General features: G+C 31.9%; 1 protein-coding gene across 2 annotated transcripts in view; it reads right to left on the bottom strand.

The window, feature by feature from the left end:
- The window catches only part of Megf8 (multiple EGF like domains 8), a 56,341-nt gene extending 43,079 nt beyond the window's left edge, over positions 1-13,262 (bottom strand). Inside the window, exons 1-12 of one of the 2 annotated variants that reach the window (XM_014426843.3) lie at positions 13,027-13,250; positions 12,247-12,439; positions 11,973-12,136; positions 11,670-11,896; positions 10,087-10,265; positions 9,679-9,845; positions 6,421-6,533; positions 5,884-6,125; positions 2,934-3,212; positions 2,610-2,747; positions 2,328-2,511; positions 236-504 (exon numbers count right to left, since the gene is read on the bottom strand). In XM_014426843.3, the coding sequence (XP_014282329.1) occupies positions 236-504; positions 2,328-2,511; positions 2,610-2,747; positions 2,934-3,212; positions 5,884-6,125; positions 6,421-6,533; positions 9,679-9,845; positions 10,087-10,265; positions 11,670-11,896; positions 11,973-12,136; positions 12,247-12,433 (2,149 nt within the window). In that variant the 5' untranslated portion in view covers positions 12,434-12,439; positions 13,027-13,250. Of the gene's footprint in view, positions 1-235; positions 505-2,327; positions 2,512-2,609; positions 2,748-2,933; positions 3,213-5,883; positions 6,126-6,420; positions 6,534-9,678; positions 9,846-10,086; positions 10,266-11,669; positions 11,897-11,972; positions 12,137-12,246; positions 12,440-13,026 lie in introns of both variants that reach the window. The other variant, XM_014426842.3, reaches the window with a different exon arrangement.
- Positions 13,263-18,571: the final 5,309 nt, after the last annotated feature.

The raw sequence follows: 18,571 nt of genomic DNA on the forward strand, positions 1-18,571 counted from the left end.
ATATATAAAATAAGTTTTTTGTTTATTTGTGTTCATTTACTGACTGCACTCCCAACCATCTTCTCCTCATACAAGATGTTACAAAGCTGATATTAGGTGAAACTCATAGGAATTAATAACAGAACAAAAGCAGAACTACAGTTTCAATTTAAGGAGAAGTCCTTAAAAGAAAGAGTTGAAAATACAGAATTAGGAAATAATTAAAGTTAAGAAAAAAGTTACTCAAAATACTGACCATGATAATGAAGGCATTTAGCATTGTGTACACACCATACGCACTTTCCATCAAATAACTTTTGGGCCACTGATGGGGTTGTCGGTGCCTGAGTTGAACCTTGTAGGAGGCAGGCTTGGCAAGAATCCAAGGCAGGGCATATACCAGGGCAACGAGTTGTAAGGAGGTTAGTAGTGCAGTTCACCCCAGGTGTACGACCGTAGCAAGTCTCAGGAGCAGTACACCATCCACATTCTGGATCTGAAGTACATTCGCCTAAATTTTTGTGCCTGAGCAAGAAAAATGAGAAAAATTCAATTTATCTAATATATGAGCAGCAAATTCAATTAACATAAAATCTGAAAATATACAATAACATTAATAAGTTGGAGAAGATACAAGGACTGAAGGGGCCTCTTAAAGCCTATTGTGCATTTTCCTAATCTCTTTTAAAACAGGCTAGTTGCCTTTGCTATTTACAGAATCCACATGGATCCACTGTTTTGCAAAGGTTGGTGTCAGTAATATAGTCTTGATCAAAAATGAAAAACCGAATCCTGACTAATGCATCACATCTAGATGATGTGATAAGCCGTTTCATTATCCTTTTTGCAGAAGCAGAAAATCGGTGACTCCATTATATTCATATTAAAGATGTGTTTATTTAGTCAACAGGGTCCTGTATATAGTCCTGTCACCTACCTCAAGGTCATCCTCTCTATATGAAGAACTGTTGCACTTCTTTTTAAACAGAGACCTCTTGGAAACAAGTTGGATTCTACTTATTTCCTGGCGTTTCTCTAGTATGGCAAAGCCTTACAATCTGCCTTTATACATCTTTTAGCATGGCTAAGGTAACACCACAAATAGGTTCAAGAGTACCTTTTCAGATCCCGCGAGGCCTGCCACCTTCTTATTTCTCTCAATTCCTGAGGGCATCCATTCAACCAGTGCTGTGATGGCTAAGGGAAGAATGTTATAATTTATTTTGCACTCTTTCACCAATCTAGATTGGGTCATATAGCTGATCAGCACTTAATTGTCGGTAAAAATTGTAATAAGTCTGTCCATTTTTAATTAGGGTTTAGTCCCAGACATCGATTGCAAACACAGCCTGAGACACTGAGGTGTGTCTTCCGAGAAGTGGATATACTCTCTCGGTCAGTCCATTTTCCATATAGCAGCTTCCAAAACTAGTTCTATCAGAGATTTGGTTGTGTAGCAATTTACCCCATTACACGGTTCATGTGAGGTAGTCCCTTCAATCTTGTACAGCGCAAGTTTCTACATTTCCTGATCCAAAGATCAGAGAGCATTTTCTAGCATCTCATCATCATCAATCCTGTTAAACAACTTCCCTTGTCCTTAAAAGTCATGAAATTGGATCTTGCCCCCAACAATGCAAGCCTGCAGGCAATGCTAATAGCTTGAATTTCAATCTCTATGTGCAGCCTTGTCAAGATCACTAATACCTCCATTGCTGTGGTAGGAGTGATGGACATAAAAACAGATATAAAGCACACCAGCCTTTGCAATTTCTCAAGCAAAGTTGTATAGGAGTTTACAGGCCACAGCCTATGTCACTATACAATAAAAGCATATAGAACAATAGGTCTTGGACTATACAAATAAACTCCTTCGGGTTTTAAGCTCCAGAATTTAGCTACAGCTCTCTTATAAGCTTTTTCTTAAACAAAAAGCTAAAATGGACATAAAAAAAAAGAAATTGGCACCTGGGGTCTGTTTTGACATGATCCTGTGGCAATCAAGGTGTTAGAAGAGTGGCAACAACCAAACTACACAAAAAAGAAGGGGCAAAGTTAATTATAGATCTACAGGAGAAATTAAAATTTTAAAAAGAAACCTAGGAGAAACAAGTTTCCATTTTTTTCACTGAAAGAGAGCAAATTAGATACATAATCAAATATAAATTAAAATTCATAAAAAGATAAATATTCTTGAAATACTTTATTTCATAATAAACTGTCTTGACATAGTCTAAAGATTTAATAAGTTTAAAAATAATGTTGAATGTTTATTAATGAAAATTGATACTGAAAACAAAATCTTTTATAAAATAAATAACCATTTAAGAGGATGGAATTTATGATACCTAGCGCATAGTTGATCTGGTTCATAAGGATCTCCAGGTTTTAAAGCTAATGTCCTTGGAAATGCGTAAACCAAAAGGTCAGCATTTACATTCCCGTGGTATCCACCAACTAATATCATATTATCTCCATTTCTCAAAGCTGCAGCATGTGCAAACATACCTTGCTTTTTAGGATATGTAGAGCCTATAAACACAGTAGAGGAAAATATGTATTACAGATAAATTGAGACATTAAAAAAATGGTTCGGTTTTATTTAAATAATATTAATTCAGTTGGTATACCTGTTTGATCTGGTCCAAGTATTTCCTGGCTAACCCATGTGTGACATCCTAAATGATATAAATAAAGTTGATTATCATAGCATATTTCTTCTTTGTTGTGCCTGTGAGCGTAGCCACCGAACACGACCATGTAGTTACCTTGAATACATAAATTAATTTCAACCGGATAAATATCAAGCAATAAATTGGACTAATGGTATTCAACAAAATCATAGAATATCCACTGAATTAGACATTAACTTAATACAAAAAATAAAACATATTGAAAATATTAGGGTGATGTTTTTTATTATCAAAGATTTGGGAAAATTATTTAAAACTTACCAATTCTTACAGTAGTATGAAAAGCTCGACCAGCAGGAACATAATTATCACGTTGTACAGCTCTAGGATAGTCTAATGAAGCCCAAGTCTTTGAAGGAATATGGAATGAAAATATCCTATCAGATAGTCTTGAAAATCTAGCAACGCTAGCAGCAAGACCTCCGGTTACTATCAAAGAACCAGAATTAGGATCATAAAGAGCTGTGTGGCCGACTAATCGTAAATCCAGAGTTTTTCCACCTCTTGGTTTGACAACTTCCCATTCTTCAGTGCCATTTGCTTTAAAAAGAAAATTTGGCAAATACCATAAAGTGAGCTAGTCACATTTAGAGAGGCAATATTTTATATATAATTCAATAACAAAAACTATTAAAATAAAAAATTACAAAGAGAATATAAAGTTAACAATTTTTTTTTAATAATATATTAATTTTATAAAAACTACAATATAGTAAAAACTACCCATAAATTGCACTTCAATTCACAATGGAATTCTCAAATTACACAGAACAAATTTAAACTAAAAATAAATACTATCATTACAAAACTTGGATGTATCAGAAGGGATTCATGAGGAAACAAGATTAATTTTAAAATAAACTTTGAAATAATATTTAATGTTATGGATGTGTCAATACTATTCTACGTTCAATCAAGGTAATCAATGTACAAAAAAATGTTTTATGTAATTTATATTCCAGTGTAATACGTTTACTCAAGGCTAGTAATGAGAGCCATAAATGTATCTCTAAGGAACGTTCTGGCAATGTTCTAAAAATTTGTTCATTTATGGTTATGCTAATTACAAATTTTCCGAGAAATAAAACATATATAAAAATATATAAAACAATTTCTACAAACTTGTATCTACAATTATCTTATATCTCAATACAATTATGAATACTAAGAAATAATACTAAAATTTATGCAAGTTAGTACTAGCTAGTTAAGTTTTCATTTTTTGTGAATACGTCATTTTTAGAATACCTTGAGAAAAATTAACCAAAAACAATGAAGTGGAGCATAAAATTTGATTTAAAAAACTTAATATAGTAAATTTGAAATTTTCAAGCCCGACTTTCTGCAGCTACTACCAACATATTAACAAGTTTATCGACGGAGAGGCTCTTGAATAAATATCAAATAAAATAAGTAAAAAAAAATCTACGGGTCCTTATGCTGAGCACACCAAATCACTTTTTCAATCTTTGACCTTGTTTAACAGAACCAGATAGGTATTGATCTTGTCTCTCTTTTTACAATTTTGCATAAAGCTTCATGGCTTTATAAAAAGATATCTTTAAAAGATGATTGTAAATACAAGTTTTTAGAAAGTTGTATGTTCTACAAAATTTATTTAAGCTGCATACACTGAAATTTTCATTGTAAAGCACATGGGGAAAAAGGATTTTTTCCTGAGATTCCGACTTGTTTTCCAAAATGGCAGCACATCTACGAGGGTGGTCTGAAAAGTTTCCAACCTCAACGTGAAGATGGCAGCACTCCTAAATTAGCACAAGTGAATTTTGTTGTTCATCTGTTGACAGTTACCCACTAAAGTTTCAGTCATTTTGGACCCACAGTGTTTATGTAACAGTCGCTTGAGTGAGTTGATGTGAGTGTTTTTATGAAAATGGACAAAATTGAGTATCGAGTTGTCATTAAATATTTGTTTTTGAAAGGCCTATGTAAATCAAAGATGAGTTGGATTCTGTATATGGGGACTCTACACCTTCATATACCACAGTAAAATTTTGGGAAGCTTAATTTAAACGTGGCCATAAGGGCTTGTGAGACGATGAACATTCGGGACGTCCAAAAACTGCAACTACTGACGAAAACATCGTCTAAGTTCACGAAATGGTGCTAGACGACCGTTGAATTAAAGAGAGCAGAGGTTATAAACATGTCAAAAGAACACGGTTGTTACATATTAAATCAACATTTAGATATGAGAAAGCTCTCCGCATGTTGGGTGCCGCATTTTCTCACGTTAGACCAAAAATGTGTTTGAATGAACATTTCCAATGCTCTGTTGATACAGTTTAGGCGCAATAAATCTGAGTTTTGGCACCTATTAATTACTGTAGATGAAACTTGGATACACCATTATACGCTGAAACAAAAATACAGTCCAAACAGTGGACTACAAAGGGGGATCCAGCTCCAAAAAAAGCAAAAACTGTTTTTTCGGCTGGGCAAGTGATGGTAACTGTTTTTTGGGATAGTCATGGAGTTATTTTAATCGACTATCTTCAAAAAAGAAAAACCATTACAGGAGCATACTACACATTACTTGACAAGCTGAAGGCAGAACGTGTGGAAAGACGGCCACATTTGCAGAAAAAGAAAATCCTGTTTCACCAAGACAACGCACAGTCTCACACCTCAACGGTTGGCATTGCGAAAATCCACCGAATTATGGTTTGAACTGCTTGACCATCCACCTTACCAGATCTAGCCCCAAGCGTCTTCTTTTTGTGCCCTCATCTAAATGTTCCCTCATCAGTGATTTTCATCAAATGAAGAGACAATCACCTTCATGAACAATTATTTTGCAGAGAAAAATGCCGAGTACTTTTTGGATGGGTTACAGAGATGGGAGCATCGCTGGGAGAAGTGTATAGAGTTACAAGGAGACTATATTGAAAAATAATAAAAAAAATTCAGAAAAATGTCTTGTATTTTTGTTAGGTATAAGAAAAACTTTTCAGAACACCCTCATACATGCACCACAAGGTCAAAATTTAGATTTTACATCAAAAATCTTTTTATAAAACATATTGACAAGGAGATAAATAGAAAATATTTTGTTTAAGATTTAATGAGCTGATAGATATAACTGATTAACATGTAGTATTCCCAGCAATATAAATTTAAATAAACTAAATAGTAACGAGCTATAAACTGCTAATATTTAAGTTCTAGTCAATAATGTATGAATACTAACCAACAGAAAGTTTTATACGATATAAAGTTGAAGAGAACAGACCCTCAGATGTACTTCCACCAAACAAATATACCCAATCATCATGAGCAAGGGTTAAAGTATGCCTCGCAAGAGGGGGAGGAGATATCTGTGATTTAATAGCTCGTAAACTCCATCGCTTATCTTTAACAGAATAATACCAAAGTTCACCCGAGAGACCAATATCTGTTTGACCACCATAAATTATAAATCCTCCTTTATACCTGAAAAAAAAGTATTTAACTGTACAGAACTTTATAACAAGGCAAATCAAACATTGAAATGTCAAGATTAAAACAGTAAATATTAAATGGTGAAAGAACAATCTTGAATAGTTCAATTTTCAAATTTTGAAAATTTTCATTCAAAGTAATCTAGAAAATTTATTATAAGTCTAGAGTATTGTACTTATATATTTATCTTCAGTCCTTCGGTTCACATTGAAGAATGAATATTTAGTCAACATTTAACAAAATAATTTAAAAACATAACACAATTTATAAATATACTGATATTTACTCTGATGCTGCATGGGCATAACGGGCAGATGGCTTAGCCCAGGACTCCTCTTCACCAATGTTATCTTCATTTCTTTTAATTCGAGAAGATTGCCTTCTATGGTAATTCCTATCCTATAATAAAATATTCAGTTTTCAAGTTACAACTATAGTTTAAGAAAGTTCAGAAAATGACTACATCATACAAATCTTAAAGGCAAATAAATTGCTTATGGCATGAATATTAACTAAGGATTAGCAACTCACAACACATCAAAACTCAAACTTAAAAATAAATATGTCTTCGAGATTGCGATCCCAGATAATTTTGATGAGTTTTTAAGATAAACCTGCGTACTCCCTCAGTTCAGAGGTTTTGGTTTATTGTGAGTCGTTAGTCTTTGTCAATAGTTTTAATTTAGGTATTTCTAAGGTAAGATTAAAATAATTATGAAAAACGAAAGCTTCAAAAGTAATGACCATAAAGAAATACAATTATAGTAAAATTTGTCTTCTAAAACTGTGTTACAGAATGAAGACATAATTTAGTCAAGAATTGAGTTCCAACAATTTAACATCAAAGTATTTAGGTAAAAAAAATTTACTTGTTTGCATATATGCACATATATCAAAATAATTATATAATACTAGGATTTAAAATTCATTTAACTTCTTTGTTAAGTAAAAGGTAACCAATAGAATTTAGGCTGACAGAATTGAAGTATCATTTGGATTTTAGACAAAATGGAATTAATCATTTTCTTTTATGACAGAACCAAACAACTGAATACAGAAACAAATAAATTTTTTTATTTTTTTCCCTGAAAATTAATGATTGACCGTGTGTGATGATAAAAGGAAGATGGTCCACATATGGTCAAAGAAAAACTCAACTAGTCATGAAACTATTTAATATGAGCCAATTTTTCGCCACACATTGCAGGACTTCGTCAGGGCTAATAAAGATACTAACATTTAAATGAGATAAAAATAAATGAACACTATAATAAAAAAAAGGTTTACATAGAAACGAAAAATTAAATAAGAATAACAAAATGTTTTTGATAATTAATGAAAACGGAAATAACAACAGATAAAAAAGAAATATAACATACACTTCACACTAAAAAATGGAAAAAGGGAATAAGAGTAAAATCAAAAGAATAAAGGAAGATAATGAACAAAATGGGGAACATACCTGCAGATGGAAGGCAGCAAGAAAATGAGAGGTTGACAGAAAAAAATGAGAATGGTAGGGGGTTGGCGGATCAAATAGGTTAAATTTGAAAATAACGCTAAAGTAAAGAGTATTAGCAAATTAAAGAAAATATTTAAAAAATGATAATGCACATATAGAGGGTGATTATTATTATTAGAATTTTTCCCCCCAAAAATTAATAAATTATACATACATTTATATATTAAAAGAATGGATATATTGGCTCAAATTAAATATTTTTATAACTATTTGAGTTTTTCTTTGACAACACCCTTCCTTTTATTTTTTTTCATTTTATTTATTCAGTCGAAATGGTTGTAGATCAAGAACTGACTTTATCCACCATATTGTACTATTATTTATAAAAACTAAATAAGAAACTACAGTTAGCCAATTTGAAAAAAACAAACATGAACATAATAGACTGGAAGATTATTGATTGACCGTGTGTAAAGATGAAAGAAATATGGTCCGGGTGCGGTCAAAAAAACTCAAATAGTAGAATTATACTATTTTAATGAGCCAACGTTTCGCCCCACGTTGCAGGGCTTCGTCAGGGCTAAAAAAGATACAAAAACATAGTTACAAAAGGAAAACAAAAACATAAGTGTAAAATAACAGGGGTATAAAATGTAAAAAAGTAAGATATAATAAGAAAAATTAAAGGTAGTAAATACTACTACCTACTACTAATTTACTACCTTTAATTTTTCTTATTATATCTTACTTTTTTACATTTTATACCCCTGTTATTTTACACTTATGTTTTTGTTTTCCTTTTGTAACTATGTGTTTGTATCTTTTTTAGCCCTGACGAAGTCCTGCAACGTGGGGCGAAATGTTGGCTCGTTAAAATAGTATAATTCTACTATTTGAGTTTTTTCGACCGCACCCGGACCATATTCCTTTCATGAACATCATAGTTTCCTAAAAAAAGTGACTCAACATTTAAAAAGTTAAACCATCATTTAAATTAGATTTGATAAGGTGTATAATATTAATTCCTCAGAACAATTTGATGAGAGGGAGTACAAAAAAATTCATTCCACTTTATGATTACAGACATAATAATTCTTCTTGCTAGTATGACAACTGATGGCAGTGCTCTCTTGGCTCACTATGTGTTAATTCATTATGTTCTTGATCTTTTCATTGCGATTCTACAAATTCTCCCTCCATTGTTAAGATAGAATAAAATTGTATCCTTTAGTGAAACCATCAGTGTTCATGAATATATAAATTTATAATTTTAAAATTGTTTATGAATTTCAAACTATGAAATATCTTCAGTTTTCTTTAACCATTGATCATTCTTTCATCTCATTAATTAAATAAAATTCAAGAAGCTGGGACTCATTATCCATTACAGAGGTGTATTTAGTTCTCCAGAGAGGGCCCTCAAAGGGAATAATAGAATTATTATATTTAATTTTTCAGGAAGTAACCTCGAGTCCTTGAGGCTAATGCCGAAAATTGAGCAAAATGTTCATTGATCAGTTAGAAGCATCAGAATAATTTTTAAAAAACTAATTATAATGTCCACCCGATAAAAGATAACAATACCAAGAAGAAATGATAAGCTCGTCAAAATATATTCCAATGTCATAAAAATTCAAGGTTTATTTATGAATATCAGAGTTGTGGAAAAATCAGTAGTAATAAATAAAACTATGTCTACATTGGTAACTAAATTGTCATGGATACAATTTTTTTTTTTTATTAATAGTTCATTAAATGTTATACCCATGACAAGTATGTTACCAATTTAGTTACAGTTTTAAAAGAACTACTTTTGTCCTAACCCTGATGAACATATATTATCTTATATTTCAATTTTCTGAACTAATTAATTTATTTTAGGTTGCATAATCCATTTCTATATATATAACTACATTATAATGAACTGATAATACACTTTTTTTTCCTATAAAAAGTAAAAAAATAATGTTATTAGGCGTAACAGATCCATTTGATACTAGAAAGCAGTAACTGGTGTTAGCACCTACTGCTTTGTGGGTTAACAATTGCCTAACATATATTCTTAATTTAACAAAAACCTACCTCATGATGTCTAGAAACTAAAGTTCTATTATCTGCTAAACTTAATGAGAGCACATGTTGTAAAAATGTTTTAGGTTTAAGACGTAAATCCGGATCTTGTCGGACTGTATCTAATACAGCTTTTAATACTTTTTCATCAAGATGTTCAGCTGGCTTTGAATAGTTATCTGTAAATAATTTTAAGCAGAGAATACAACAAAATTAGAAGTGGTTTTGGTATATAAATGATTCTGTCAAGCAATCTTCAATAACACAAATGTTTGAATAAAAATAAATCCTTTCAAAATATATTCTATTTATAAAATAGTTCTTGATAATTATCATCTATAATAATAAATAAATGAATATAAGATTTAATCAAACAAATTATCATTTTTAAATAATGCATAATAGAGAAAAAAGTCTCACCAACAACGTTTCCTTTATCATCTTCCCATAAACCCGACTCAAAATTAAAAACCATAAGATCTCCTAAAGCTTCATTGAGATTGTAACCACCAAATACATAAAGGGAGTCGGTTTCTGCTAAGTAAACAGCTGTATGAGCTGCTCGTGGCAGTAATGCATCACTCTTCAATTTTTTCCAACTGTAATAAAAATGTTCACAAGTCTATTTATAAATTGGTATCAAATAATATAATGTCTACTATTTGCTAATCTTATATGTAAATATTATAATAATTTAAATCCATACTGATCACTAACAATATCTATTGGGTGATTTCTTCCTCTCCAATCAGCATTTCAATTAAAATTTATTCCTTGCCAAGTGATGTTACAATTAATTGAAATGATATCAATCATTATTACTGATTTAGGTATAATTTTTAACTTAGGTATAATTTTAACTGATAAAAAAAAAAAAAAAAGAAAGAGAAAAAGTAAGTGCCTCAAAGATGACTGAGTTCTCCAAGAAAATCACTAATTAAACTTATGAGTACTAAGATAACTTGTTTATCTATTGACCATTGAAAGATTTGCACTTCTCAGCAATAGTTTTTTAATTTACTAAATAACGATTAGGGACTAACCCTCATCTAAATGTCATAGAATTCAAAAATATAAAATTATAAAAATGAATGTGTTAATAAATGGAAGAATAGACAAACAGATTTTTTCTCTAGAAAATACAAAAATCCTGTAAAATCTGAAGAACCCTCCCAGCTATTCTAATCAACTGCTGTAAGAAGCCTTAGAAAGCGGAATTGAAGGATACTCTTTGGAGATAGTTATTAGTTGGTAGGTTACCTTGAATTACATCTATCTATACCAACATTAATCTTATGATTCACCACACAGTGAGCAATATTTTGACTGAATAAAACTATCTTACCATAGGCATTCATAAGTTTTCAGCAATAGCAGAGTGGGAGAGCAGAAGGATAGAGAAATTATAGTTTCTGGGAAATTTAAGCACACCAAACCCAGGCATAAGACATGATGTGGAAAATTTCTATTACTTTAGACTATGTTATAAATGGAAGACGGAGGTCTTAGACATTTAAAGATTACCTTGACACACCTTGTTGTACTAAGTGTCATGACTATAAATGTACCAAAACCATATTCATAGCGATGATATCTTGATATAGTCAGCAGTAAGTTGAAAAAGCCATGGAACCCCCACCTTACCCTCTTAGGTGACATTTAACAAAACTAATATTCTTATCTAAACTGAATAAGAAACCCTCCCTTCAAGCTTTAAAAAACTTTACTGGAGAACTAATATCTTAATAAATACATATTGCGGAAACACAAATCTAAATGGGAGCTTCTAAATATTTGAATAAACTGTTTTGGCTTCTATATTTCCATTTTAAACACTAATTAGTGAAATTTTTGTTACATTAAGAGTTTATTTCACAATTCCATTCATGATAAAATATAAGAATGGTGTAACTATAAATACTGAAAATCTACACAATGCTTCACACCCCCCCAAAAAATTGAGTGATTTTAGAAAATTATTTCAAATAATTTCTAAAACTAACCTGTTAGATCCGATTGGTGTTGTAGCAACTATACACTCTGGATGAGATTGATTCTTTGAACAGTCACGTTTCATACAATCTTCACCCTCCCATCCGAAATCACATATACATATCCCTGCCATACATACTCCATTTGAACTGCAATTCGATTTACAATCCGTAATGGAATATTCGGCCTTAAATCCTTCCAGTACATAATTGGTATCTGAGTATAGCAAAATCAGCATCTAAATAAAACCAACACATTAAGAAATCACTAATAATAAAAGCTTGTTTATATATGACAAGTTAATTAAAACTTACAAAACCAGATCTAGCAACAACTTCTGGAGGTTGTGTTTTACCACTAAAACTTCCCAGTAATTTTGAATCAAATGAAAATCCATCATAAACAAATACGTAATCATACGAGCATTCAGTCTCAATTAGGTGAAATTTAAGGGTAATAAATTGTTCTGAACTATTAGCTAAAAAAAATAATAATAAGATAGAGTTATCATTTAATCAACTATAAAATAAATAAATAATAAAACCGTAATTTATATATCTAAGCATTCAATGATATATCCAATCATACCTTTTATTAACCAAAGGCAGTGTGAATCTTCAGTATAATTTTTTTTTGGAGGTCCATCAGAAATAATTCCCCAAGACTGGGTTAAAACTATTCTAGTTCTCTTACAAGAATTGTTGAAGGAATTGGGAGATGTCGAAGGAACAAATATATAGATCAAGAAGAGAATGGGGACAACTCTCATTCCCATCTCAGGCTAAAACAAACCATTCAAATATTTTTAAATATGCATTAAGTAACAATATTGATAAAAATAATCTGTACACCAGCAATTTTCAATAAACATGTTAAATAGTAAATAAATCACATTATATAAAACAATATCCACTAATCCTTTTTTTAAATGTATTGTGCACTAATAATGGATAATATAAAACTAAATGTTTACACAATATAAAATACCTATTAATTAATGTCAAACACAAAACAAAATTTCAATCTTTACAAGGGCAAGAAATATCAAGGCTGATATGAAAAAGTTTTGGCATTTGAAATAAAACACCAATAAATATGTTTCTAAACTAATATAAAGGCTATAAATAAGATTATCTGAAACAGTGATATTGGTTTTGATTTCTTATGAAAATAATCTTTTGATTTACCATAAAACTGACAAGTTATAAAAATAAAAACTTTAGTAAACAAAACACCAGATCTGTTATTTGTTGTTATCATAATGCTGTAGATTTTTATCAAAAACCAAAATTCAAGCATAGCCTAACTAATTATTGATCATAATGATGTAAAAACTATATGAAATAGTCAGGGGAATAAAATTAATACCTTTCAAAATATTTATAGGCCAACATAGGTTAAATCAAAACACAAAACAGCAACAGGTATATTTCACTTTGCACCACTTACTTTTTCATCCACATAAAACAGAAATCAGTTGTTATCATTCTAAACCTGAACTCATCACAGTGTGGGAACTTCAATCTCATTATAATCTTAGTGTTTATTATACTAGCACTTTTCACGGCCATACAAATGACGTCACTCGAGACTTTCTGTTTACTCTACCAAGATTTAAAAAGTACTAGTTTAAAGAACCCACGAGGCTCTTTGGTGTTGAAGAACGATTATATCTAAAAAGGTCTTAATGACCTTTTAAAAATCATATTTGTTCTTTAATAAAGGGATATTTACCCATTTTCCGAATTTATATCATAGATCTTGCTTTTTTTATTTTTTAGTGATTAGGTAAAGATGGTCTTTCAATAAGAGAACATTACGTTCATTAAATCCTTAACTACGTATTTCTAGGTCTGATTGGGATTCTTAGGAACAATGGGTTACAAGTTTTTTGGTACACAACGGAAGCTTATTTATTTATTCAGCATTACCCTGTCATGTGGGCAATACAGGCATGTGGCTGCGGTTTAATTAACAAAGGCTGCAAATGTAACAATTTTGATTGGAGAAGATGGTCGGGGGGTGCGGTCAGCAATTAATTGGAATTAATTTGCTGACCGCACCCCCCGACCATCTTCTCCAATCAGTAATCTATGGTCAACTATATACACCTCAGTAACAATTTTGTTTTTTACAGTTGTTTGTTGTCCCCTTGCTATACCTCTTCTGCTCCTCCTCTGCCTTGTGGCTTTCCAGGAAGGAACCAGTCCTCTTCGCCCTAGGTTGAAGTGGGTTGAGCCCACTGAACTTTACCACCCATACACAAAATGTTTGTAATACGGTTACTTATGTTTAGTAACCAGCTAAGGGAAATCATTCTTCGTGAGAACGTTGAGTCTAGTTTCCATCAGCAGTTTAGCCCTCAAAAGCGGCTCAGCAGTTCCCACCACGCCACAATGAGAGCTAGGGGTTATACAACGGGAGATGTGGTAAACTCAAATGACTAACGAATTCTTTTCTTTGATTTATTTTTGGGATCTCCAGTGATACTCGCGATCAAGAATATTATCCCTCGTTGAAGTTGCTTTTCTCTGACTACACCTGTAAGAACTTTCTTTATTTTTTCATATTTCTCATCAGCCAAGTTTTTCAAAGCCCACCCCCTGACTGGATTCATAACGATGCCGCCCGCAATTCTCAGGTTGCTAAGACCTATACCCCAACCACCTGAGCTACGGACGGCCCTCATCAGCCGAACTCATAGCCCTCTCATTTAATCAAGCGAAAGTAGTAAACAGATCTGATAGAATTAATATGGCACCAACCTTAATAACTCCTTTAAATTTCCTCAATATTGGATTAACGGTTCGATCGATTATTCTGAACCCAAATTTGAAGACAAACTGATGACAGACATGTGAAACCAAATTTGTTCCTTGATGTCTAAAACGTAAAATGCAAGTACAAATATTCAATTCTAATGACATAACTTTCCTTTCTCACTTCTAAAGGTAGGCAAGCTTTGTAATCATTCGAGAAACGAAAAATAAATCTTCAGAATCGACAATTTTTACTCACATTATACGTTATAGACATCGAGTAAGAAATTTCTTTGCCTGTCTGTCTGTCTCAGTAAACTGACATAATCAAAAGAACGTTGATCCATATTTCATAAAATTTTCAGGAATTGTGAGGATTTGTACCAAGTTGACGCAAAATATTATGTTCTGTCGCCTCAGCGCGTTTCGCTTACTCAGGTGTAAATATATTTTTTTCGGCTCACTTATATTTCGAAATGGGCTCCTCTGATGTGATCCCAATTTTGAAAAGTTGAGGGGAGCACTCGCTTCCAGGGAACAGGCGCTTCTCCATTGTAAGGCGAAAACTTTTTCCATTAGCGCCTGCCGATGCTTTTATTATTATGTTCTTAATTGAAAAAAAAACAACTGTATTTCAAAATTTCAGTTAACTAAATCGACATGTTCGATAAGGTGTATAAAATGCACACGGTAAGAATTCTTCTTTAACATGAAAAATAGATGACTAATTTGTCGAAAATGAAAGAAATGCAAGGTTAAAGTACACATTTGTTCAATAGTAACTTCAAAGCTCTAATAGTATTTATAAATAATTTACCAACACTTGCCAAACCATTAAATTTCACTATATTGAAGATTGACTTTTTGTTCACCTAAATCGGTAACTGTCTTAGTTCCCCGGAAATGATACCTTGAAATTCCTCGACAGTATCTGCCATTTCATTTCAAAATTGCGTCCGCGTATTTTGAAATCACTTTCTCAAACCCTACAAAAGCGAGAAAAAAAAAATGTATTTTAAAAATAATTAAAACCCCGATGTCTATGTATCAAAATTGATTTCAAATTCAGCAACAAAACAAAGAAAAAAAATTCATCTAAATCGGATAATTATGGGCAAAGATCTGGCATATTGAACTTTTAAAAGTATAACCGTGTTTTTAAAGGTATTTTGAACAGGTTCCCAAGTAAACTAGTCCTTTATTTTCATTAGTTTCAAGAATTACTTCATAACTATACTCATACATTTCCTGAAACATTATAAGTGCTCATCATGATATGAATGACTCCTTAACAATGAATACATAACTGCAAGTTTGACCTATAATTCTGCCCTTATAATAATATAACATATTAAAGTACATTTTCTGTCAACTTCATGTATCTTCTGGTGGCCTTCCTGACACTGACCTTCATGTTTTAATATGTTGATATGAGCCAGACCTACCGCCATCTTCCAGCTATAGATGAAATCTTTGAACCACGGGAAAGTTTTCCTCTTTGGCCAGCAGAGAAAAGTCCTTCTCGAGTGAGGACATAAGTTCCCATGGTTTCCATGGGATGACCTCGAATACAATACAGTTCATTATCACATACTCAAGACTTTCCGGAATAATACAGATTGGGGATCTATATTGTTTTCAAGATTTTGTAGCTTGACTCGAAAACCCCCATGGCCCATAAGAAATTGTGAAAGCCAATAATTCGGGAGTATGTTAAGCCGAGATTCAATGGTAGAGAAAAATTGTCCTTTTAGGAGTACCGTCAGCTCCATTCCATTATTGTATCCTCCCGGATTTTCTTTTTCCACTTGTTAGGGATTTCAACTTTCGGTTCTTACATATTAACACCTCCGCAGCAAAAAGTTTGTTAATGCTCCAATAAAGAGCCATCTTGTTGTTCTCTTAGACAAATTTGTTGTTCGCACATTGCAATCTTCTTGTTCGTACTCGCACGAAGTTATCTTTGGTTTCCTTGTTGCATGCTGATTTTTGACACCATTTTTTAGTGCTACGAAAATACGTATTTGGGATTTGCCAAAAACAGAACAAGATGCAATTTTATTTCTTCAGTAGCGAAATATTTTACCTAAAAAGTACATGTAGCTATTCCCATGACATGAAACTATATTTTGGTAAACGTAACTTTTGGAAATATAATTTAAGACAGTGTGGTCAGCAAGTGGGACAGAGGAAAGACACCTGATTTGAGTTGAGCAGAATTCCATTTTGTTCAGTTTTAAAATTCATATACTGCTGGTGCGAGGAGCTGACACCGATTAAATTTTGTGAAAAGCAGCTTGATTTATCGGATAAAACTGTTATAGACTGGAATAATTACAAGCGTGAATTATGTATCTTGGTTATAGAAAATAAATTAAACAAGAATATAGGTGGACCAAATTGCATTGTGGAAATTGATAAAATTTTGTTTACTAAACGTACAAATAATTGTGGTCCAGTATGGAACAAGAGGCATATGGAGACGGCGAGACATCATTTGAAATCTTATTTATCAGAGTTAATATGGCGACAGCATCAGGTGAAAGAAAATAAAGACTGTTTTGAATCTATATTGAATTCCATATCGGCTCATTTTCCACCGAAATCTGATTGACTACTTTCTATAAATAAAATGTTTCGAATTTTAAAGTGTTTTGATTTTACATAAAGTTTTTTATTCTGTAATTTGTTACAAAAACTTTAGGTGTAGATTGGCGCATTAGCAAAATATTTTCTGTGGTGGCGTTAATATAAGTACCCAACTTTCTTTACCCACAGATTCTCCAAAAATTCTGTTAAACCTATCAACTTGTAAGCATAATTATTCACTTATTTTTGAACGAAGACGTCAAGAGGTTCCACCTCTGCAAGGTCCCGCAGCGCTTTGATGCGAAGTTGACCTATATACTCTGTTGACGCGAAGCAGAGCTGTCCTCTTAATTGATGCACTACAGCTTTATGAATAGCAATTGTGACTAGATACCAAATTCCCCGAAATGCGCTGGTTGAGGCTCTAGGCATTACCTCCATTTCACTTGTTGCTATCATCTGTTTAAGCTCTTTCAAGACTTTTGTTCAGATCTTTCAATTATATTCCTGGTATTTTACACAAATGCGTCAGGAGATGCAAACGTCTCCTTCACTGTTCATGGGATATTAATTGATGTCATTAACAATAATTTCCATTTTGTCATTAACAATAATTTCCTGGCTTTTCTAATACTTTTTATGCAGTGATGTTTTTATTTAATTGCTATCTTCAATTCTTTTACAATATTATTGTTAATATTTTTATTTACTTATTTATTTTTTCCAGAATAATCAAAAAAGTAACATTTTTTTACATTAGCTGTGTATATAGTGTATATGTATATAACTGTACAGTATATGTACAGTGAGTGCAATAAAATTATAAAAAATAAGAAAATTAAATTTTTGTGCAAAAACTCAGAATTTACACATCACTGCATTACTTGAGTAGTGGCACATTTGAAGTAAAAAAGTTGTAATTTTATATTGGACATATTCCAAAAATAGTACTGTAGACTGGGGTTACTTTTTTCACTGTAGGCATCTTACAGACTTTTCTAAAGGTTTGCACAAATTAACTCCAGTTTATGGTACAATTTATGGAATATCTCAAACACAAAATAAAAAGAAAACTTGTTTTGGCACATGTGCCATTCTTCAAGCAAAGCAGTATCATAATTGAAATTCCTCTTGCTTTTAAACCCTTGAGAATAAAATTGTAAAGTGCGCTAAATTCTTGATGTATATATTGTTCACAATAACTTCCTTTCTCATGACCTTTTTCGTATTACTAAAGGCTTGAGATTTAGTTAGTAAAATAAGAGGAACAAATAGGTAATTTTGTTATTTTAAAATTAGTCTGTTTCGATTGTGAATATTACGAAAACTATGTGATATGGGAAAATAAAATTAAGAATCAGATCTTTGGAATATTGAATGGCCTTATCGCTAGGATACATTGAACAATTTATTTTCTTGCTTTTATGCTAGGCTAGAGACGGATTTTTTGACCAATTGATATGAAAGGGACAAGGGAAATTAATAATTCAAATTCCAACTTGTGAAGTTCAAAATTAATGCTCTTTCAACATGGTCTTTACTGTTGCTCCTCATGGAGGAAGATG

Source organism: Halyomorpha halys, unplaced genomic scaffold, assembly GCF_000696795.3.
Source record: "Halyomorpha halys isolate HHAL.00 unplaced genomic scaffold, Hhal_1.1 Scaffold596.1, whole genome shotgun sequence".
Taxonomy (NCBI): domain Eukaryota; kingdom Metazoa; phylum Arthropoda; class Insecta; order Hemiptera; family Pentatomidae; genus Halyomorpha; species Halyomorpha halys.